Source organism: Phoenix dactylifera, chromosome 11 (assembly GCF_051530095.1).
Source record: "Phoenix dactylifera cultivar Ajwa chromosome 11, Ajwa_hap1_PhDact_Kaust_v1.1, whole genome shotgun sequence".
NCBI classification, from domain to species: domain Eukaryota; kingdom Viridiplantae; phylum Streptophyta; class Magnoliopsida; order Arecales; family Arecaceae; genus Phoenix; species Phoenix dactylifera.
In genome coordinates this window covers 16,736,601-16,760,003 of record NC_143200.1, presented here as the reverse complement: position 1 = coordinate 16,760,003, position 23,403 = coordinate 16,736,601, and the positions used below count along the sequence as shown (strand labels likewise).

Below are 23,403 nucleotides of genomic sequence, written 5' to 3'. Positions count from 1 at the left end.
AAGTAAAATCTAAGTAAAGGCAAATACTCCAATCTTAAGGAAAAGCAAAACAAGCATAATATATTCGGCACATTTGTGAGACTTGTGTGAGCATTCTTTTGGAAGGTGTAAAATTCGTAATTAATTACACTTAAATAGGGAGAGTTTGAAGTGAACATTTTAACCTTTTTATATTGCTCATCATAGGGATGGTGCCAATGGGAGGCTAGTGGTAATACCCGGCACTATTTGACCCAACTATTCGGTGTAGGGTATATTAGGGACGGCACAAGAGGGAGGCTAGTGGTAGTACCTCGTGCCCCTTCCAACTCCACTGGATAGGGAGCAAATAGAGTATAGAGCATAATAAAAAGTAAAAACGAAAAACAATATCAAAATGTTCGTTAATTGGTTAAGAAAAGAAATTCAAAAAGAAATGAGAAAATGAATGACAAAGTAAATGAAAGTATATAAGAAAAATCAAGTCAAGTTTTAATCACTTGGAAACACACCTTAAGGATGAAATCAGTGGAAGATTATATTTAAATAGGGGGAGTTTATTTGAAAAGAATTGATTTTGATCCTTGACATGCTTATTCTTAATATTTTAATGCATGACTTAACACATAATATATTTTGCATGTGGCATGATGTTTTGAATTATGGGTTCTCAATATTTTGTAATACTCCATGCTTGGATAATTTGATTGAATGTTTGAAATACTACATAAAATTATTTTATGGTATTATTGAAAAGAAATTTCAGATTTGTCGTTCACAATCATCTTTAAAATCTGAAAGTTGAATAAATCTGTAAAAAGAAGAAGAGAAGGATATCTCTATTTAGGCAAAATGAATTGATTTTGTTTTATCTTTCAACTTGCCTAACTTTGGTACATAATGTTCAAATTCATACCAAAACTCCACATTAAATATAAATATTCTGAATATGCTCTTATATGTTTGAAATATGTGTTTTCAATCGTAATGATTTAAGATGAGCTACAATGTGGAAGATACATATCTCAAATTATAACTTTGAAAGCCTCCTTGAAAATCTTTATGAAGTTCAGAATCCGATTTTATATAAAAGTTTCAACTTAATTTAAAAATACTTATATCGTTACATCTTTGTAACCTTAATTATATGCTTCAATGATCGCATCATTCAGGAGAATAACTCAATATGATTCCTAAATGAAAATTTTAACTTAGAAAAAATAGAATTAATTTTGATGTCTTGGTTGATTGCTCCGATACGCATCTGAAACATATCATTTCTTATCTTTAAAGTGTACTAAAATTGGTCTAAATGATGTATTTTTCAATGATCTTGATTGCGAGCAAATGTTTCTAAATATATGATTTTATTTTGATATTAAAAAAATTTATTATGTTTCATGTATACATTGCTGTGAATCTATGAGTAAGAAATTAAATCCTATAAACATTCACTTGAATGATCTTCTATATCCCTTTCTGCATGATTGTTGCTTCCATCACTAAAAGAAAAAGCTATTTTTAAAAGAAAGTGAATGACTCCTAAAGCTAGAAATATTTTAACTCACTCAAATGACTCTTAAAAGAAAGAAAATGTAATTACTTTTGAAAGAAATTGAGCTTCAAATGAATTATTTTTTGATTAATATTTCAGTATATTTTCTTAAAGATTAAGAGAAAACATAACTTATTCTTGAAAGATGAAAAAAAGTAATTGCTATAAATTTTGAAAAACTCTAGATCACTTTACATTCTTAATATCATAGAATTTCAGTTTTATTCACGCTTATCATTAACATCTGAAATTCAACAAAAAGAAAAGAATGATTAAAGAAGAATGCATCTTTTGAGGGGGAGCTTAGACATATCAAGATTTTACATCTTATTCAAAAGCCACCATCATATGATGCATATCTTTTATATTTTATGGATTGATTTTTGATGAACCTCCTTATATTGCATAACTTACTTTAGTTATATAATAAGCTTATACCTTGAGATGAGTTCTATAAAGGTTGTCTTATCTCAAACTTTGAGTCTTATGAAAATATGCTGAAACTTATAGAATATATACTTTCCAGATTGACAATTTGAATATTTTTTTTGAAAATTATCTTCAAATTCTAAACTCCTAAATGGAATGTTAAATTAAGGGGGAGAAAGAAAATTTTTAGGAGGAGAGATCATATGGAGCTCAATCACATAAATCCATAACTAAAGGAGAGAGAAAGAATATTAAATGAGAAGTGATCCTAATACTCTCCATTATGTATCATCTGAAATTTAAATCTGAAAATCTGTATGATACACCTTGAGGCTTGTTATTTGGTTAATGCATCAATCATGAACCAAATTACAATTCAAACAGTTGATCTTAAGAGCCTCTAGTTTAATGAAAGAGGGGAAGAATAATGTGTTGAGCTAAATTTCCTTCAGTATTTCTTATGAACACAAATTTAAAGTAACTTCTATATAGATTTATAGATGGTAAAATACACCTAATTGGCAAATCAACTGTTTTGAAAATTATTTTTTTTAAAATTCATCTATCTCTATTAGAAAATCTATTTTGGAATTCATTAATGAGTTCTTATTGGCTTGCTCTTTAGAGTTTCAATCCTGTGCCAATTTATTTTTATATATATATTAAAATGTGTTTCTCTCTAAAGGAATAAAAGAAAGTCTTTAAAAGAGCTCTAAGATGTATCAAAAATTGCATGAATCCATATTTTGGTATTTGTGCCCCAATGCTCTTATTATCATAAAAGAACTTTGAAGTCATTAAGAATTAATGATCCAACATGATGGTATGTTTTTCAAGTATATAAGTTTTGATCTTATACTCTGAAAAATAAATTAAATTGCTCTCATGTTGATAAAATACTTAATATATTGGGCAAAAGATCTTAAATGAACAAGCTTTCATACTTATTATTGAAGAGAGGTTAGATTTTCATTCGTGCCTTCTTTGAATATCAGTCTTGATAGTCCTTGAATTAACTTGAAAAAGGTTCCACCTACACTTGATTTGAAAACTATCTTTGGAATCACATACGATGTGCTCTCATTATAATTTGCTCTAAAATCATCTTAATTGACTCTGATCTATGCTGATTAATCTCATTTTGACATTATTGCCTTGAGTTATATAATTCATATTCTTGCAATAATTTGACATGCATTAACTAAAAATCAGAGTACAATAAGAAAAAGAAATATTTGAGTATCATTATCTTTGTGATTAATGTTTCATTATCTTGCAACCTTTTTGATGTTGTCAAAAAGGGGGAGAAATATCTGAGTATATGCTCATAATGCTTTATGTGTTGATTATGTTAAGTTGATTAAATCTAAAGCATTATCATGAAGTCTCTTAGTTATGTATTAGTTCTAGAACACAATCTATTTTATATTGCATATACTCCAAGTTTTGTCATCATCAAAAAGGGGGAGACTGATGACCCAAAGATTGATTTTGATGATCACAAAACCTTGAAGTATAAATACTAATGTTTGTATTGCAAGAAGAAAGATAATTTGTTTTGCAAGGAACATAGCAAGTTGGAAAAATACAAGAAGACCTCAAAAACTCTCAAGAAAAGTTGGAAGAAAGCTACACTTTATTGGCCCAAGTTTCAAGTTCAAAGGATTCAAGTTGGAGGAGCAAATTCAAAGAAAGATTCAAAAGAATAGTCCTCGAGTCGACTCCTGAAAGTTCAGAGTCGACTCTGGCACTCTGGAGTTTCAAGGAACAGTGCTCGAGTCGACTCCGTAACTTTACGAGTCGACTCCGACTGAGAACAGACAAAAAACAGAGAGTTGATTTTCAGTGCTACAGTGCTCGAGTCGACTCCGAGATCGACTCCGAGACTGCAGGTCGACTCCAGGACTGCAAACAGACAAAAAACAGAGAGTTGATTTTCAGTGCTACAGTGCTCGAGTCGACTCCGAGTTCGACTCCGAGACTGCAGGTCGACTCCAGGAATGCAAACAGACAAAAAATAGAGAGTTGATTTTCAGTGCTACAGTGCTCGAGTCGACTCCTACTTTAGCCGAGTCGACTCTAACACGCTGGGAGGCATAACGGCTAATTTTTTCTCAACTCCAACGGCTCTATTTTTGTCTCTAATGGCTAGATCTTTGTTCCCACGCCATCCAAAGCTATAAAATCAAGGGGAGAGCTAGGGAAGAAGTTAAGGAAGTGGGAGAGAACACATAGGGAAGAGATTTCAAAGAGATTTCAAGAGAAACCTCCCAAAAGCACAAAAGGGCCATTCAAAGCAAAGGAGAGAGAAGAAGAGCATCCGAGTGAATCCCAAAGCTTCCTCTCCAACTGTGTGCTGCGTCAGTGATCCTCTACCTCGTGCGAAATCAGAAGAGGGTCAAGTAAAGAAGAAGCCGAGTTCCTTCATCTACAAAACTTGTTTGAGGGCTTCTTCTCTTTACTCTATTTGTTTATATTGTTATATCTGCTTGTTTAAGAAGCTTGTATTTGTTTTAAACTCTTGTTCTAATATCTTGTAACTTGATTCAATCAAGGGGTTAAGGTTTGTTGGTGAGCCAAAGGAAAAACCAACGGTGTAAGGTTGTGGTTGGTGAACCGGAGAAAACCAACTGGGTTTGATTGTGAACCCGGAAAAACAATCGGTTGGTTCTAGTCGGTGAGCCTGTGAAAACCGACCGAGTTCGTTGTGATCTCGTGAAAACAACAAGTTAGGTTGTGAGCTTGTAAAACAACCGGCTGTAATCTGGAGGATTATAGTAAAATTCCCAAGAGATCTTGGAGAGTGGATGTAGGTGCTGGGGTGCACCGAACCACTATACATCTTTATGTTTGTGATGCCTTATCTCTTGTATTTCATGCCTTACATTCATACTTGATTGTGTAATATCTCTAGCTTTGTTTTTTATAGAGTTATAAGTGATTGTTTAGAATTTGCTTAGCTTCCACTCCATTCTTACCATACACATAGATTAAAATTGATCATACAACTATAAGTTAATTTTAGATCAATTGCACCCTAAAGCCATAGTATAATTGCTCTAGCTTAATTTTCCACTACTTTACTTGTAATTGCCTAGAGCTTAAGTAAATAACATCTTATCATTCCGCTACATTCAATTCAAAGTAAAAATTAGGGAACATAATTTTTAGAAAACCCAATTCACCCCCCCCCCTCTTGGGTTGTCACCTTGGGCAACATCTTCTTTCTGGGCACTCGGAGATGTATCTTCTTCTTCTCCCTTTTTGATTTTCTATGAGTAGAGCCATGGGATTGCCTACGAGGGCCCTTGTGCTTAGCATAGGTCGATCCCAGGTCTGGGATACTTTAGATGTGGGAAAGGCTAAGCTTGAAGTGGATCACGGTCCAAGCGGGACCGGCTTGGGTATAAGTGAAGAGAAGCGGATGAGCCAAAGAAAGAAGAGAAGCCGAGCCTGATTCGAGCTGGAGCACAACGCATGAACGCAGCGGACCTTGCAGAGTTGGTGAGGTTCCACACCTTGACGGTACGATCCCATGAGGGCAAGGCAGAAGGCGGAGGTCCGAGCAATAGCAACAAGGGGCCGAGGAGTGAGTTACGGTTGCCGAGCAACGGCAGCATGAAGTCGAGCAGAAGGCAAAGATGGCAGCAGCTCAGGTCGAGATCGGGCTCGCGGCTGCCTAAGCCGACTGATCTCTTTTTGTTTATCCTTCTTCTTTCTTTTATTTTTGTAAGATCGGCCACATAGGCCCTTTTTGTAATTGGTAGTGTTGTATCCTATCCGGCCCCAGTGTCGGCACCTTTTGTACTCAGCCTTCGGCCCTCCGATATTAATAAAACATGCTCTTTTTGGCACTTTATGCCTTGAAGTCTGACTAAGCATTTAAGCTTTTCTCGTTTTGTAAGCTTCTGTAGGCTTCAATTTGGGTGTTTGAACCAAGGTTGAGTTGCTCTCAAATTTTTCCTGAGGTCGAGAGAGTCTCGTAGGCTCGCAGTCGACACAGTAGGGCACCCCGAGCCTGGCTCGAGGGGCGTCATTGTAGGCACATGTGGTCGCGCGAGCCGAGCTCACGATCGACACAACGCAGGGCGCCCCGAGCTTAGCTCGAGGGGCATCATTGTAGATACCTATGGTCGCGCGAGCCGAGCTCGTGATCGACACAACGTAGGGCACCCCGAGCCCAACTCGAGGGGCGTCATTATAGATATCTGCGGTCGCGCGAGTCGAGCTCGCGATCGACACAATGCAGGGCACCTCGAACTCAAATCGGGGCGCGTTATCAAAGAATACTTGGCACCCCGAGCTCAGGTCGGGGCGCATCGAACTTGGCCGGGGCGTATCATCGTAGATGGGCCTCTTCGGCTCTTAATTTATTTTGCAGGATGCCCCTACTTAGATCAGGGCGCCTGCATTGATAGAGATTATCCCAATGAAGGCTATCCCATGTATAAACTCATAGAGATTATCCCCATGCATTAGCTCGGAGGTACTATCTAATGAGAAGGTTAGTCCAAACTATATCATGTCTGTCTTATTTACTTGTTACTTTTGTCAAATCAGTTATCACTTATACAATGAATTTCTCTCAAATTTAAGATATCGTTGTTTATATAATTATGTTCTCAATATCTGATACGTATAATAACTATATGAATATATTTGTACTGAAAATCATATAAAACATATCATCACATACCAACCAAATTTATCGATAGAAATCTCATGATGCAAATCCAGCGATACAAACCAATAAACATATATGTATAATTGGTTTCCAATTACAGGAATTTTTATTCTACCGAAGACTGACTAAACATAATGATCACGGACCTGCTTCACAGTCTACAAACTGAGTGAAAAGTATCCCAATAGAACCTTCTTGAGCAGATGACTCTCCATCTATAGAATCAAACTCAATTATCAAAAAAAAAATCAAACAATGAGCTAGTAATCTAGACCGCCTACCGACGTCTACCAGGGGCCCATCACCAGGTCCCCCGAGACCTTGTTACCATCTACCCAGGTCAATTAGAGAAAGACACCAAGAGGGAGAAAAGGAGAAAAAAAGGAAGAAAGAGAAAGTAGAGAGAAGAGAGAAGAGGGAAGAAGAGAGAGAAACCCTCTCTCTTTCCTCTTCACAGTCGGTCGTCTCCTTCTTCCCTGCCCCTCGTAGGTCCAAGGGTTGGCGGCCACGGTGGCCCGGCCCCCACTCGATGGTGCCCATGGACGGCCACAGCCTCAGCCAAACCGGCGGCTGGCGGCATCTATGCTCGGTGGAAGAAAACCAAAACCGGGGTACTTTGATTTTCGGCGATTGCCCACCCAGAACGAAGTGAATCGAAGGCTAAGACGACGGAGTAGAAGGAGAAGAGGATGAAGAATTCTTACCTCGATCCGGCGAAGCCTTCAGCGGCTCTTTCTGGCAAAGAATCAAGAAGGAGACTTGGAGAAGAAGGCTTGGGATCGGCAGTAATTCTCAGCAACTCCGGTGGTAGAAATCCAAGGAGGAGGAGCCGAACCTTAAATAGGTGAGAATCAATTTTTGGATCACCTTAAACCTCCAGATTTTTCAGCTCAATTGCGACCGGGATCAAGGAGAAAGGAGTCATAGTCAAAGTCTTCCTCCTCGTCTCCCTCATGCGTAGCGCATATGACGAGTTAGGCCTGGCCCCTTTGGGGCCGGCCCATAGGCCTATAGGCACCACCATCATTATCTCTACCAGCATCATCATATTTATATTTTTTTAAAAAAAATTGACTATACCAAATATATTTACATTTTTGAAATTTAAAAATAAAAAATGAAGCCAAATGATTTGGTGCTCCGTTTGCATGTGAAATTGTTGGTGTATAATCTCTGCAAGTTGTTTGCAGCAAATGAACTATATATTTAATTTGGCTACCTTGTCAAAAACCCAATCAAAGAGGAAATCAATTACATATTTATATATATCTTTTCTTTCCACCATAACAATTCTTCTCCGAAAACACACGCGAAATATACGCATACATGAGAGAGCAGAAAGATGTTTCACTCATGTCGATCGAATGAACAAAACAGTCCCAGGCCCAATATCACACTACAAAAGAAAGGGTATCTCCCGACGCTTTTTTTGGTCTCTCCCGACGCTTATAAGCGTCGGTGCATTCCCAGCCCACGCTTCACAAAGCGTGGGTCACACGTCGGGCAGGTGGGCGTGGGTCGGGTTTAACCCGACGCGTCAAAAAAGCGTCGTCGGTCTGTCCCGACGCTTTTAAGCGTCGTTTTTTTTACAAGACTCCGACGCTTATAAGCGTCGGCAAGAACGTTGGTCTATCCCGACGCTTTTAAGCGTCGTTGGTTTTTAATAATCCCACGCGTATAAGCGGGGAGAACGTTGGTCTATCCCGACGCTTTTAAGCGTCGTGTTGTTTTAATATTCCGACGCTTAAAAGCGTCGGGATAGACCCATGTTCCCAAAATCAATGCCCATCGACGATACATTTTCGCATGGCTTGTCAGTTGCCCCAGTCACCCACCCGCACCACTATTTTATCATGGTCGCATGCTTCCCTGTCGGACGACGGGCCGCTGAGACATCCGGTTGCATCAAGCATTTGTACTTTTCCCCTTTCTTTGAACCTTTGTTTGAAAGCCTTTCACAAATGAAACTAGAACATAGATTGTTCCCAAGCAATCAAGACAATCGGACAAGCAACAATGTCAAGAATCACAGATAGAATAAGTTTATGCGCTTTTTCACCGGTGACTCAAAACTACGAATACAACATGTTTTACGGGACATCATCAAAATAAAATGCCATATTCAAGGCTTCCATCCAGGATCTTGGTTGCACTTAAATTACAAGGGGGGGCATCCAACGGTTAACTGCTGATCTCGAGCCCAGGGGCGTGCAGCGTCCCCATGAGCAGCAAAGGATTAAGTGATAACGCAAAGAATCTCGACTCTGGCTTCTCTGTAAGTTTGAAATCAGTGATCTGGTGATCTGGGTTCCTCTGGGCCATCCCAACTTAACGCATGTCACTTTTCCTGGCCATGGAAGACAGCCGATAAAACGTGAGACCGAGCAAAAGAATATATATCAATTGTTAAAATGATTGGCAAAATTTATGATAATAAAAAGCGTATAACGTATCTAGACCTGTGCCTGATAAATCAGCGAGTGTCTTAATCTGATTCCATTCCATCTTTACACTGGCAACTTGGTAGACCCTGCACCAATCCATTTGAAAATAAACCTGATCAATCACCAGAAAGAATTGGATAGAAAAGGCTTTTTGGCAAGTGTGCCCCAGACTCCCATGTTGTGGAAGCATCTGATCATCATCCCTTACATGTAACATAATTCTGAGACAAATTATTCTACAAAGGAGTTTTCCTGAGAAGCATATACCTTACATCCGAACCCGCAATTGCAAGATAGTTTCCACTATAGTCGAATTCCACTGCAAATAACAGCATACTTTCTATGCATTAGTAAAAATGCTTAAACTAATTAGCCCGGGAAGAACTAACATATAGACAAGAGTTCCACATACTACTAAGACAGGAATATGAACACCAGAAATTTAGAATACCATTATCATGTAATTTAGAATACCATTATCATGTAATGCCGGCGGTGAGAGTCCCTCCCACACTCCCTCGTAGCTCTCCAACATCCATACAGGAGCACTCTACCAGAAACATAGATTCAGGGAACTTCAGATTGTACCAGCAATACAACTAGAGAAGCAGAGGGAAGATCCAAAGGAGCAAATGGAAGGTCCAAAATAAGAAATCTTATGAAAATGGATGATGAGCTCACCTTCTATGCAGACTATTTGGAGTTGAGCCCTCCTTTGACCAACATGATTCTATTAACAAGTGAACAACAATTAATATAATGATCTCACAACTGGCTTGTATAATAACAAAGACACCATTTTAACTATGTAAACAAATTACGTTTTGGACAACTAGATGAGGTAGCAGCAATATATTGCAATGCTTGATCAGATGCCAACTGCGGCAGAAGATTTCCAAAGGTTCTTCGGACAAAATTTTTATACCGAAAGAAGAATATACATCTGCTTTTCAGACATAAAAGCAATAACACATGGCTGATCACACCAATCCCAGCAACATTGGACATATGATGCATGAACATCACATTATTCAATCCTCAAAGATCCAGAATCTCCCCCTTTCTTGGTTATTTTGAGCACATCTAATAGAAGCAAAGCTACCACTTAGCTAACTGGACAGGCATTTCACAGAGATATCCCCTCATCACAGAGATTCATCAGACGGCACCGGTCACTGGGTTTCTGCTTGTCAAGTTTTGACAGGATTAGGGGAACATACATGCAGACAATTTGCTTGCACTGCAAAATTATAAATTAATAATAATAGATCATTTTTTCTGTCATACATCATTATTTCTTTGTCATACATTCTGATGAAGACCATGCCATCAGTGATTGTTTAGAGAGATGAAATACTTACTTGCTCTTCATTCTCATCTGCTTCTTTGCAGTTCTCAATAAGAGTCTCCATTATCTTCATCTGAATTAGAAGTGCAAATAAAACCGATAGTTACCAGAAGAAGAGGATAAAATATATACTATAGTATTTCATCGATCCACAATATGATTACCCTCAGCTTAGGAGCCTTTAATTGAATGAAAATATTTTTGACAGATTTGCGGCATGCTAAACAAGTGTTCTCCTCTGTCTGATGGTAAACAACAGATATTTAGCTTCACCAGTGTTAAATAATACCACAACAACAATGCAACATCATGGAACTGGGGTTGAACAATGATATAGTATTGTTACCACTAGTTGTTCAGTGTGCAAGCATTTCATTTCATTTCGAATCCTTTATTTTATTTTCGAGAACTAGGATGGGAGGAAAACCTGGCTAATTCTAAGTGTGCAAGCATTTTAATGTTCAGTAATTTGCTAATACAGAATAATCCATATTATAAGCTGAGCTTCTACTTGTAATTTTCTACAATATTCAGCTACCTCACTGCATCACCTGCTGTAAATGAAAATATTATTTTGAATAGACAAAATGTGTAAATGTGCATCACCTGCAGCAGTTCAAGACATTCATTTAACGGAATTGATGCATGGCTTGAATGCTATGGGAGAAATGTCAGTTTGTATTGTTACTACAATCGATAAAAGCTCATTTACCTCAGAAGAAAACTTGTTTAATGAAATGCGACAAAGCAGGGACTCGTCCAAACATAATCCTGTGCTGTTGCAGAGATTTTCTTCATGGAAAAGATCTTGCAAAGACAGCGTTGTTTGATGCATATATGCCTCTGACTTTTGTAGACACTGCAAGGATAAAGCAAGCTCTGTTTAGTGAAATGATGTCTAAAATGAGAAGTAACCATTTTTGTGGAAGTCTGTACTTTAGCTTTGAGATCAAAAGGCAGAATATGGCAAACTTCACTTGAGAGCATATCAACATACCCAAACAATTCTGGATCACCCAAGGCTTTCTCAGCTTTTCTTGAAGCCTCCAGGCATGCATTGCAAATGGAATTTGGTGACCGGCCTTCGGTAGAAGAAAGCTTGTTTCCTATGAAGAAGTCAGTTGCTAGTTATGATTGAAGGCAAGTAGGATTTCATAGGTCCAAAGGAGCAAATCGACCTCTTCTCCCCAAAGAAGTTCAAGAGCATCTCCAATGGATGCCTGCCTTCTTATCCCATCTCTGGATCTCCTCTCCACCAAAAAGGCCTTTTCAGCACAAGGTATCCATCATTTCAGGGACTATTCTCACAGGTTATGTTTGTTTAGGATTAAGAAAAAGACGGAATAGGAGAACCATGAGGGGCAGAAGAGGACGTGGAAGAGCCAAAGGTGCATTCTAGGGAGGCCTTTTCCATAGAAGACCCTTTGGAGCAACAATCTCCCAGTTTCCATGTCGATCCTATCTCAATGTTCTCACCGGAGAGAACGCAATTCCTCTGGGTTAAAAGGAATCATTCCAGCCAATGGACCACCAGGCCCCTCCATGAGGGCATCTCATCCTTTGCCCTAGTAACTACATCAGGAGTGGTAAACCCTCCGTAGAGATTCCCCTTCAATTCGACCTCGGTTCCCCCTACACCCACTTCAATTCGAGTCATATGGACTCGGACCGCTCCTTCTCTCTCCCAAAATGCTTCAGAAATTCGCACTAGCCTTCAAAACCAAAACCATCGAGTTCTTTGCTGAGGACGAGGAGGAGGAGGAGGAGAGGGAGAGCATCTCCGCCGCGTCGATCTCGACCCCGCCCCCGAAGAGATCATCACCGGCCAGCGCGTCGTCGTCCTCAAGCCCGATTCTCTCCCCCAAACCCCGAAGCCTGACCCCGAAACCCTAATCCCCGCCCTCTTCGCCACCCTCTCCTCCTTCCAGGCCGCCTACCTCCACCTCCAGACCGCCCACTCCCCCCTCCTGCCTGACGTTGTCCACTCTGCCGACCACGCCGCGGTCTCCCACCTCCGCCGCCTATCCGACTTGAAGCACTGCTACTTCCAGAACCCTGGCCCTAGCCCTAGGCCGGTTCTTCCCCTCAAATGTCCCATTTGCAGGCTCAGGTGCAGGAGAACCAGAACCTCCTCCGCACCTTCGACGCCGTCGTCAACGAGCTCCAATACGACATCGACAGGAAGGACGCTGAGGCGGAGGAGAATCTTAATCCTATAGGATTTGGTTGACAAGAAGAAAACAAAGAGGAGGAGGAGGAGGAGGAGGAGGAAGAGAAGGAGAATGGGAGGCTTACCTCAGACGGCGGCGAGGTCGACGGCGGCGGAGAAGCGGAATCGTCGATCGCCGATCGGGGCTAGGGATGGGGCTCAACCGAGAGAGGATGACGAGAGGGGGCCGAGCGAGCGTTAAAAACAAAGAGGAGGAGGAGGAGGTCGACGGCGCGGAGCTAGGGATGTTTTATTGTTCCAGATTTACCAACGCTACATCAAAGCGTCGGCAAAGGTTGGCGCTGAGCCAACCTTTCCCGACGCTTTCCCCTAGCGTCGGGAAAATATGGTTGGCAAAACCCACATTTTCTGTGGTGTCATCAGTATCACTGATATGAGGGTTGTCATCCAGAATAAAGATGGCATCACACTTCACACTGATGGTCTGGAGCGTCTCTCCGTCCTTGGCCACATACAACTCGTCGCACCGGCCATTCCTGAGACGGCGGGCATCGCCGGATATGGTGAAGATGGCTTGGAAGATGAACAGAACGGCAAGCGATCTCATAAGCGTCGCCATTTCATCTAAATCTTTTGCAATGGATAAAGAGAAGTCAATTGAGGATTTGGGCGTCTATATTTTATATAGTATGTGGCTGCATGGAGAGGACTCGCTTGGAGGGTGGGTTACGTTAACGACCGTGGGCTGCTTCAACGAAAAACATGAGCCTGACCATCTAGAAATCTTAGAAAAATAGAAAGACTATGGAAAGCGATTCGGCAGTTAACAGAAATACACCTAACTGCTGCCGGTTTAGTAATAATGTCCAGGCCGACCGAACGATATTGCAAGTACTACGGAGTTCAGCTCTGATATTTTTTCTTTTTCTTTTTCTTTTTTTTTTGTTTATATTGTTGTTGTCAAATCGTCGTTAGCCAGACATATTATATATATATATATATATATATATATATATATATATATATACACACACACATATATTAGTGTTTAATGTGAATAATGAAGGATGGATGAGTTGTAACAATTAATTTATTAGTATTATCTTAGTTTTGCACGCTTGTAGTAAAAAACTGGACATGATTTATTTTTGAAAGTGGGAAGTGAGAAGGGATATGTCAAATGTATCAAAATGATTAATGGAGGCTCAAAATTTTTGCAGAATATATAGGTTTTTAGTGTATTGATGTAAAGGTGTCTTTAAAAGAATAGCTTTTTAAAATCAAATATTCATAGCTGCAAGGATATTATGGCTTATATTAATAACATATTTCTTTTTTAAAATGATTTTTGATCCTTCTTCCTTACCAAAAAATTAAATTTTTAGGACATTGATGGTGTTAGATTATTGTTGTTATGCATAGTTTTCTTCATCCTTTTTTTCGGTAATTGTCATGCAGTGTTCATATGATGCTGCTACCATAGCAGTAAAATATTGATAGACATCTAAAATAATAATTTTTTGAGAAATATGATGAAAATACCATCATACTCTTCATCAAATATTCTATATTTATATCGAATGAATGGTTCGAACAAGCTAAGTATGGCAAACCCAATTAGACGTTTGTAATACCAAAATGTGTATGGAGCTTGTCACGGTGCTCTTGTTTATGGTTGCAACAACTTTTGATAGTGAATAACCATAATTCTTTGCCCCAAGGGAGAATCAACTGAATTAGATTGAGGATTTGTAAGTCCGATCAAATTTAATCCAAAATCATCTACGGTGTGCATTTTGTATCTCAGAGTGTTGTACAATGCTCGATGGCTACTATCAAGAGATGGATGACTATCAACAGCGATATGCCTTATATGACACGTAAGACTATTCTATTTGATAGCTATCTATTTCCATGATAGAAATATTATATGGTGGTATTTGAGCATCGTACAATACTTTTCTTCTTCTAGTTTTATGTAGACCCGATCTGATCCTTACGAGCCAAACTGAACCAATTGAAACAAATTTGGTTGTTGGATTTGGACCATCTGGTAAATGTGTCACGTTCAGCCTGTAATTAGTCAAGGCTTGGACTTTGAACGATGCCCCAGCTGCCTACCTTCATATGGAAGTATATGTACTGAGATAGTGACAAAGTACCCTTGGAAACTCTGATTGAGATACTGGAAAACTCCAGAAATTTTAGTAGCCGTTACTCGTTAGTCTTGTTCACATGGGAGACAAGATGAAGAAATTGAGACATACATCGTTAGGCATTTGCTCCTCCTGAGGAGAGCCTTAATGGAGAAGCTAACGTGGAAAAGATGTTTTTCTTCGCAAAGTCCGATTTTTCAAACTCCAATCATGGCAAAACTCCATTAATATTTTGTTTCGCCAAAAAATAGAAGCAAAAAAGAAAAACTACAATCATATTTGTCCTCATGCAGAAATTTACAACATTTTCAAAGACTACGTTAGAATTGGAGGCAATGTAGGCCTTTAAAACATATCCATCCAGTTAAAACGAATTGACATGGCTGGCCTAGAAAATGGGGAAGGCAGTAATGAAGTTCCCCTTCAAGGAACTTCAGATGAATTCTCCCTAAAACCCGGTACTTATATATAGCATCAAGCTAAACAGTAAATATTATTTTGTTGGTAAAAGTTTATGATTGAATCAAAATTAATGATAAATTTTCTAATTACGGATGTACGGCAATGATCATGATCTACACCATTAAAAATGTCTAAAAATCAAAAATACGGTGTTTGCTGATCTCTAAGTATCAAATTGATACAAAATTGAAAGTTTTAGTGATATGATATAATATTTTGCTATAATCTAAATATCCAAATTTTTGGATTTATTTAAATTATAAGACATTTAGATTAATATTAACAAAGGAATTTCTCAATTTAAATAATCTATTATGTATTTTGATACACTAAAACAATGGGCACATCTATTTTCATAGCTAATTGATTCATACCTAGATAGGTTTAAATCAAAATTGGACTAGGATGGGAGAAGAGACTGGACCCAAATAAAATAATAATCAAGTTATTAGGTTCTCCCATTAAGATACCCAAATAACAAATAATTATTCCCTACACCTCCATACCATATTTCCGCATGTTTTTTTGGTAATAATATTCTCATATATTAGAATATTAAGAATATTGAGACTGGCCCAATAGTTTATGAATCAAAATTTTTATTTGAATCCCTACCGGTCAATTAATCCCCATTTTTCGCAGACAATATGAAATATACAACCAATTGCAACTCGCCTTCTTTTATGAAAAAATCTTCCATCTCTCTCTCTCTCTCTCTCTCTCTCTCTCTCTCTCTCTCTTGTGCACATATCTAGATATCCCTCCTGTGGCTAATAGAAAGTATTCTAATGTAAAATACGTAGAGATAACGGATGAATGGCTCCCATATGGCCGCATTTCAGGTTAAGGGTCTAACTTCCTTTTAAAATAGGATTTTATTGGTCATTCTCCTGTTGGTCAAGGATTGATTGGCTCATTTCTTTTAAGTTAGATTCACTGCAGATTGATGCAAATTTTTGACCAATTAGAACAATATCTCATTTTCTATGTGCTAGATTGAGTTAGTACGATATTAAACACAGGTATTCTCATATGACATGTTTTCCATGAGAACTTACTACCGAGAACAGTTTATTGCAAAATCTGGTCCGAATCCAAAAGGAATGGAGCTAAAAAACCTAAAAAACCTAAAGTGATATGAGGTTGATCCTGGGCATCTCCAAGTTCTGAACAAAGTTATTCTAATTAAATCTTGTATTGGCTTTGATACTCAAGAGTTAATGAATGAGTTCTAATGCCATTGTCATGCATTCAGGTTTGGCTGGAATAATATAATTCATATGCCTCAGTCTTTAAGGTTTCATTTCATATATTCAAAATAAGTGCCACAAGATATCATCTGAAACTTTGAAATTGATGTCACAGGACACCAATTAAGACTTGATTAAGACATGATTAAGCCTTGATGCAGAAATCTCATTGAATCTAAAACTGAAGCATATAAGCCAAGTGATCTGGATCCAATAACTTTAGATTAAATCCATCTCAATAGCCATCATACCTCATTGCTTGATTTTTATAATTCGTCCTTTCTGCCCATTTTTCTCTCTTGTAGAAACGTATGTACGTTGTATATCAATACGAGCTATGAATATAAGTACTTGATCATGAAATTTTGACCCTGTAAACACCTCCTCTTTTACTCCATGGATTACTTCCATAGAGGAGCAATATGATGTGATTAAATCTATGAGTGCAAGCGTGAAAGACCATTGCAAAGAGATTATAAAATCTCAATCTTGTATTAATATTAATATTAACCAGTATCTTGAAATACATCACTTTACATCAGTTGAGATTAGACAGCCTGTTTCTTTCCCTCTATCACAATCAAAGGACTAAGCCATTTTTCCCTGCAGGGCCTTTGCGTTTCCATTCAGAAATAGGAGGCAATTTGGTACCACTACATGCTTTTTGGTATTAGAACTTACTCATAGTGATAAAAGATTATAAAAAATTCTCTCAACCTCAAATTTACAAAATTTGGTAAATCAAAATCATATATTTACAAAGATTCAAATATATTAGGAATATTAGTCTAGCACAAGCAATAAATATTAGAAATGTATATTTATCAAATATATTAGAAATATTAGAAATATATAGTCCATGTCTGGGCTGTATAAGTTTTGATATCTTAGAGACAGCACATGAAAATCTTTTCAGCATTATTTGCTGGATCATCTGTCTCCTTCAGTATCATCTAACCTAATTAGGAAACAAAATAACTGGCATATTTTTATTTAAGAAACAGATATTGTTTCCATAATTTTTTCTTTTCATTTTATGAAAGAAACACTAGTAGAATCTATTTTCAGAAACTAAATATCTATACATTCTCTGTACCACCTAATCATTGCCATATTTTATTCTTATACATTCACCTAAGGGGTTCTTCCTTGTATGGTCCTTAAGATGGGATTTTTTTTTTTAAAAAAAATAATATATTATATAAGTCTTATATATGGAATCAGCATGCAAAATATCTAAAAACTGCATGGAAAGTACTGCTGTGGAAGTAAGACACTATTTGTCCTCCTACAAATGTGTTATTGCTGGGCTATATAAACAGAGTTTTATTGCTGTTGGTGTCTCTCTTTTCCATCTTTCACCCTAAACTATTAATTTATTCTCTTCTTGTGCAGAATACAAGGAAGAGACCCACAAGAAACAGAAAGAATGCTTCCAATCCCTCCCAACTTCCCTTTTAATCTCAAAATCTACAGTACCCGCCGGAAAACTCATAAAGTTTTTCTCTAAAAGCAAATAGAAGGAAGTTAATTAAAAACTTTAGATTTGACGTTGAAGGAAACTTCTAAAGACCTGCCATTCTCAGCACACGCGTTCGGTTTGAAAGGAATCCTCTAACAGCTCATGCAGACCACGAGAATATATAAAATTTCACGAAAAGTCAACAAAACATAATCCATCGTTACGTGCGCAATAAATTCACCATCTATTAGAATCATCCAACGCTACCTACTCTTATTGCCGGTCTTCTTCTTCTACTCGTTTTGCAACTGATCCCCCGCCCCATCTCTCAAGGAAAGAACAAGAAAAAAAAATGGCAGCAGAAAAGCCCAACTCCATCTATGACATCACAGTCAAGGTAATGGCTTCTTCACTTCTTCCCAAGCCCCTGCTGCTAAGATGGGATTCTGACCATAGCCCATGATTCTAGTTTCTTTTTCTTTTCTTTTTTTTCCAACCAACTTTAGACCATTTAGTTTGATGCAATTCTGCTCTTCTTTCAATCCAGGGGGCTAGTTTGCAGATTGAAGTCAATTTTATTAGACCGAAGTTAGTTTCTTGTAAATTTCAGTATTTTTAACCTCATGCTTCCTTTTTTTCCCAATTTTCCCTTTTTTTGAAAAGAAGAATGAGCTTGTAAATGGTTAATCGGATGCTTTTTGATTCAGTATATTTTTCTCTAAACGTTTCCCTTAATTTTCTTTCTTTCCTTCTCTATTTGGTGGGATTTCATCGCAGGATATGAGCGGCAGTGATGTGAGCCTGAGTACTTACAGTGGGAAGGTTCTTCTTATAGTCAATGTTGCTTCTAAATGGTATTGCTCAACACGAAAAAAAAACTTAGATTCCATTATAAGAGTTTGTTTTCTATGATAGTATTTCTATATAGTTACATGTTTATGGCGATCAACACCTTAAGATCCAGTTCTTTATCTTATACAGATGATCTTGTGGCTTGTAACATGTTTCTATAAACTATCTTGGGTGATCTCTCCTCACTTACGTTGTTGTGTTGTAAAGAGGTAGATGTTTAATGCTTTCACATATAGTAAAACTGAACTCCATTAGCATTCTGAATTGGAAGTGATGCTGTTCTTCAGGAATTATTTGTTCATGTGTTAAGATGCTGATCAATATTAGCTCATATGCAGCTGTTAGTGTGAATTTTTCTAACCGGCACTATTGCTAGTTGGGTACTATGTATTTTGACCTTATGGCTTGCCGTTGATCTGATATGCTACTGTTAGACATATGCTATGCCATACCGTATTGAACCAGACAATACGAGGTGTATCTTACTATATTGGTTTGATATCGGTATATGGTATATGGGGCGTACTGACACTCGATACGCCGAACCGGCCTCATACCAGGCGTACCAATATAGTAACAAGATAGCACCAGTATGGGGGCTGGTACCAAGACGGCATACCTTAGACATTTTTTGTAGAGTGGCAATGATCCCTACGCCTGCTGGAGTCATTACCTCAGGCCAAGTATATTTTTTTCTTTATCGAAAAAAAAGTACTTCTGTGAGAGAGATTTTATAACTCTCGCTTAATTTTGGATTTATGGTTTGTAGCTCACTATTGTTAAGCTTGATATATATTCTCAACCCATTTCCAACAGCTTAAGTTTTTGAGATCTAGTGGATAACTACCATGGTGTTAAGAGTTCAGGTTGCTGGATCATAGGTTCACATGCAGAGATCTAGTGTATAATTACCATGCTATTAGAGTTCAGGTTTCTGGATCATTTCTAGATCATAAGTTCACATGCAGATTGCATATGATTCCAGTTTTTATCCTGTTTTCCTCTGTTATTTATGGTGTTGTCCTTCATTTTCTATCACCTTTTTTTTTTGAGAAATATCCAGGATCCTGGACCTCCTCTAAGTTCAAGCCCGTAGGGGTGAGGTGCCAACAAATTGGGCAGACTGTTATTATATCACCTTTGGTGTTGATATATGACATCGATATATGATATTGCCCAAATAATAGAGAATTTTCTGCTTTCTAATCCTGAAAATTACAAGGATAGGCCCATCAATTCTATTTTTCTCATTTATTATTTGATTTTAGATGCTGCTAAATTGCATGGAACTATTTTTTTGTCATCCGAATATATCTCTACATGCTGCTTTATCTCCTATGAACTATGAAGTATCCTGTGAGAGTGTGTGCATGCCAATTTATATCATTAATATGGAGCTGAAAATTCTCCAAGTATGATTTTGGACTCTGGTTAAATGCAAAATTTTCAATATCAATATGATGGTTTCATATATAGTTCGGATCGTACTGGCAAGGGTAAGGTTGATTATGGTTTATCAACTCAGAAATATTGATTGCCATTGTGATATGCTAATAATGGTATTTATTCAGGACTCGTTATTTTTATCTTCAATCAGAAATTTAGCTACTTAAGATACCTTCCTGGGCATGAAATCTTGGCTTGCTGATACTGATTGGAAATATTAAACAAAACAAGATGCAGCTCGGGAACAAAGATATAACTTGATTTTAAGAAAGTTTCATTAAAGAAGAGCAATTATTCTTGACATATTTAAACTGAATTTAGATTCCGTCAATGCTACAATTGTTTATGGTAATGCACAGTCTCCTGATCCCTTTCTTTTGTTTGTTTATTGGGGATATGCAGTGGATTAACTCACTCCAACTACAAGGAGATGAATGTTTTGTATGAGAAGTACAAAGATAAAGGTTGATTGTCCCTTTTGTGCTGTCTCATGATTTCAAAAATATTTTACATATTTGCACATTTAGATGACCCTGTTTGGTGAGGCTTCTTCTGGATTTATCTCCACAGGTTTCGAGATACTGGCATTTCCATGCAACCAGTTTGCCGGTCAGGAACCTGGAAGCAATGAAGAAATTCAGGAGGTTGCATGCACCAGGTTCAAAGCCGAGTTCCCCATTTTCGATAAGGTGGTTAAAACAAAAATCCTTAACCCACATATTTTTCTTACACTGTTTTATTTATGACTATAAATATTTGGTATCGGCCATGAGTTCTTCACCTACCATTCCCTGTGATCAATGCAGAAATCCTGATTTGCATGCTGCGTATGTTTAAAAAGATCTATATTTCCCTATCTCATGTAGGAGGTTTTGAAGTAAGTCTAAGAGTTCTTTGACCTCACAGCATCTTGATATCTCGAAGTAGGCATTCAATCTCCAATTAGGAGTCCTTTCTAGTAAGGACTCAAATGGGTTTACCTGTTTCAAATATTTATGAACGGAGTTTTTTGAAGACTGAAATCTTGTTATGTTAGGCTTGGATCAGCATTCAAACCAAGCTTCACATGTGGTCCATTTACTTGTTAAATATTTTATGAAATAATTGGCATGTGGTGCAAGTAATCTCAATTTTATCCCGGAATTGGAGACAGATTATAGCTTTTGTAAAATGGTGAATGTATGTTCTGAATTTGCAGTTTTTGCTTGCTGAAATTTCATCTGTCCATTGTAGAAAAGCACAAAATTGAAGAGCAATAGAGAGGTCTTAACAATTTCTTAATCCAAGTTGTCAAAAGCTCATTACAAGCTATAATATGAGCCAAAAATAAAATTGATTGTGCTACAATGACCTGTCTCTTCAAAGGATCTCCCACCAATTGGTTTAGAGGAGGCGGGGACCTCTGCTATATAACAGGAAACTCTTCTCCATTCAATTGGATGATTCTGAAAGTTGAGGTCAAAATAATATGGCTATTATTGACAATTCACTCCCCAAATTAAGTTGATATAAATAAACCAACTAAAGCTAATATACTTCAATTCTTTCAGATTTATATAATTCTACAGTTTTCAAGTTTTCAGAAGACAATTACAAGCAGCCTAGTTTTCTAAGATATATCATCTTAAAGAGATCCATAAAAATTATTTTCAAAAAAGAGGGAATAGTAACCTCTCATTGCCATGTTGCCTCCATCTTATTTCAACTTTTGCTCCTTAAGTCAGGCTCAAGCATAGTTGAGGCTTTTAGCTGAAGACCCAACATATCCTTTTTTTTTCCATGGCCAATATGTTTTGATCCTAGAAACCATATTCTACCTTCTGGGGAAAAAATACAGTAATTTTAAGTTTTTTCCCTTAACATAGAAGAAACGAGGATCTTGGTGGCATTAGATTGTAGATCAGGCAGCCTTTACAAAATTATCCAATTCTGCCTGCAAAATGGGATAACTTCCTATGCCTATTCTTCTGCAAAAGCTGATATATTCTGAAGAATAGTAAAGAGTGAATCTCATGCAATTGTTTTATATATAGGAAACTTGTGAAACTGATTTTTAATGATTGGTGATATATGTGGAAGATTTCCTCAAAATTATTACCAAAGCCAATGCCACAACAAAATTTTTCCATCGATTTTTCGAGGTTTATTGTTTCAAATATCCCTGTTTTATTTTTTATTACATGTGATTTACTAATGAAAATATTGGGATTTGCATCTGCAATTGATCATGTTGGTCCCCTTCAGACTCAGGCCTGGATCCAATTACTGCTGCTTGTTTTTTTTTTTGCGGGGGTGGAGTGTCCATTTTACGATATTTTTGAAATTTATTGCTTTGGTTAGGTTTGAAAACCCTATATAAGACCTTACTATCTAACAAAAGAAATCATTATTATGTAGGTCATGTAAAGATTTTCTTTTAAAAAAAGTTATGAAATCTTTTTCTTTTTTATTCTAGATTGAAGTGAATGGAAAGAATGCTGCACCCCTGTACAAATTTTTAAAATCCCAGAAAGGTGGTCTTTTTGGGGATGGCATCAAATGGAACTTCAGCAAGTTTCTTGTTGCCAAAGATGGCAAGGTCATGGAGCGATACGCACCGACCACTTCACCCTTAAAAATAGAGGTTCTACTTCTGTACACTGACCTCATGCTATCTTCCCTACATCCAGTATCCATGACAATTTTTTTCTCTCCTTGCAGAAGGACATCAAGAAGCTCTTGGAAGCTTGATGAATTCGTCAACTACCTCCGAATACAGGTGTAATGGGAGATTATGTCTGATAAGTTTGAATAAAAGGATGAGGATGGGAATCTGAGGACTTTCTCATTGTAGAAAACTAGCTGATCTTGGATTGTTATCTTGTGTGGAAAGATGTTACATTAAACTATTCTCACTTATGCTTTGGCAAATTAGCAGAGTTTGGTAATGTCTTTATGATCTGGAAAGCCCAGTGACTTTGTCCAGCTCATCTTCTATGCTCAACTCTCACAGCAATTTTCTCTACATCAGCCATGAACTCTGGTGTCTCACTCTTCTCATCGATTTATCTAGTTCAAACAACATGGGCTATATTGCTTGGTTTCTACACCTTGGTTAGTTTGTAGGGTGCAATTAAGTATATATCCATCATTGATGGAACTAGTATGATCAAATTCCATCCCTGAT

The 23,403-nt window shown here is 37.6% G+C and overlaps 2 protein-coding genes and 1 pseudogene across 14 annotated transcripts; 2 read left to right on the top strand and 1 right to left on the bottom strand.

Moving 5' to 3' along the window:
- Window positions 1-8,680: 8,680 nt before the first annotated feature.
- LOC120103761 (uncharacterized) lies at window positions 8,681-12,888 on the bottom strand. 12 transcript variants are annotated; one of them, XM_088706973.2, is made up of 10 exons: window positions 12,735-12,888; window positions 11,437-11,545; window positions 11,152-11,298; window positions 10,604-10,681; window positions 10,453-10,512; window positions 9,773-9,821; window positions 9,566-9,641; window positions 9,359-9,410; window positions 9,107-9,177; window positions 8,681-8,994 (listed from the first exon to the last, which is right to left on the bottom strand). In XM_088706973.2, the coding sequence occupies exons 3-7, from the start codon at window positions 11,272-11,274 to the stop codon at window positions 9,571-9,573; spliced, it is 381 nt and encodes a 126-aa protein (XP_088563099.1). In that variant the 5' UTR covers window positions 11,275-11,298; window positions 11,437-11,545; window positions 12,735-12,888; the 3' UTR covers window positions 8,681-8,994; window positions 9,107-9,177; window positions 9,359-9,410; window positions 9,566-9,570. The 12 variants fall into 12 exon arrangements, with proteins under 12 accessions (XP_088563099.1, XP_088563106.1, XP_089782462.1 ...); XM_088706980.2 differs by lacking the exon at window positions 12,735-12,888 and adding an exon at window positions 9,913-10,331 and having other exon boundaries at window positions 9,359-9,427; window positions 11,437-12,244; XM_089926336.1 differs by lacking the exon at window positions 12,735-12,888 and adding an exon at window positions 9,913-10,331 and having other exon boundaries at window positions 11,437-12,244.
- LOC148700680 (uncharacterized) lies at window positions 12,129-12,735 on the top strand (annotated as a pseudogene).
- A 5,290-nt stretch (window positions 12,889-18,178) lies between the features above and the next one.
- On the top strand, window positions 18,179-23,188 carry LOC103707782 (putative phospholipid hydroperoxide glutathione peroxidase). 2 transcript variants are annotated; one of them, XM_088706971.1, is made up of 7 exons: window positions 18,195-18,336; window positions 18,487-18,527; window positions 18,717-18,793; window positions 20,640-20,701; window positions 20,808-20,926; window positions 22,693-22,860; window positions 22,938-23,188. In XM_088706971.1, exons 3-7 carry the CDS (start codon window positions 18,720-18,722, stop codon window positions 22,965-22,967), a joined length of 453 nt encoding a protein of 150 aa, XP_088563097.1. In that variant the 5' UTR covers window positions 18,195-18,336; window positions 18,487-18,527; window positions 18,717-18,719; the 3' UTR covers window positions 22,968-23,188. The 2 variants fall into 2 exon arrangements, with proteins under 2 accessions (XP_008790648.1, XP_088563097.1); XM_008792426.4 differs by lacking the exon at window positions 18,487-18,527 and having other exon boundaries at window positions 18,179-18,336.
- The last annotated feature ends 215 nt before the right edge of the window (window positions 23,189-23,403 follow it).

Coding starts and splice junctions, on each gene's coding strand:
- LOC103707782 (XM_008792426.4), top strand. CDS start 18,292: ATGGCAGCAGAAAAGCCCAACTCCATCTATGACATCACAGTCAAG. Junction 18,337..18,716: donor TCTATGACATCACAGTCAAG/GTAATGGCTTCT, acceptor ATTTCATCGCAG/GATATGAGCGGCAGTGATGT. Junction 20,927..22,692: donor AGTTCCCCATTTTCGATAAG/GTGGTTAAAACA, acceptor TTTTTATTCTAG/ATTGAAGTGAATGGAAAGAA.
- LOC120103761 (XM_088706973.2), bottom strand. CDS start 11,274: ATGCATCAAACAACGCTGTCTTTGCAAGATCTTTTCCATGAAGAAAAT. Junction 10,682..11,151: donor TAAACAAGTTTTCTTCTGAG/GTAAATGAGCTT, acceptor GTTTACCATCAG/ACAGAGGAGAACACTTGTTT. Junction 9,822..10,452: donor CAGATGAGAATGAAGAGCAA/GTAAGTATTTCA, acceptor ACTTGTTAATAG/AATCATGTTGGTCAAAGGAG.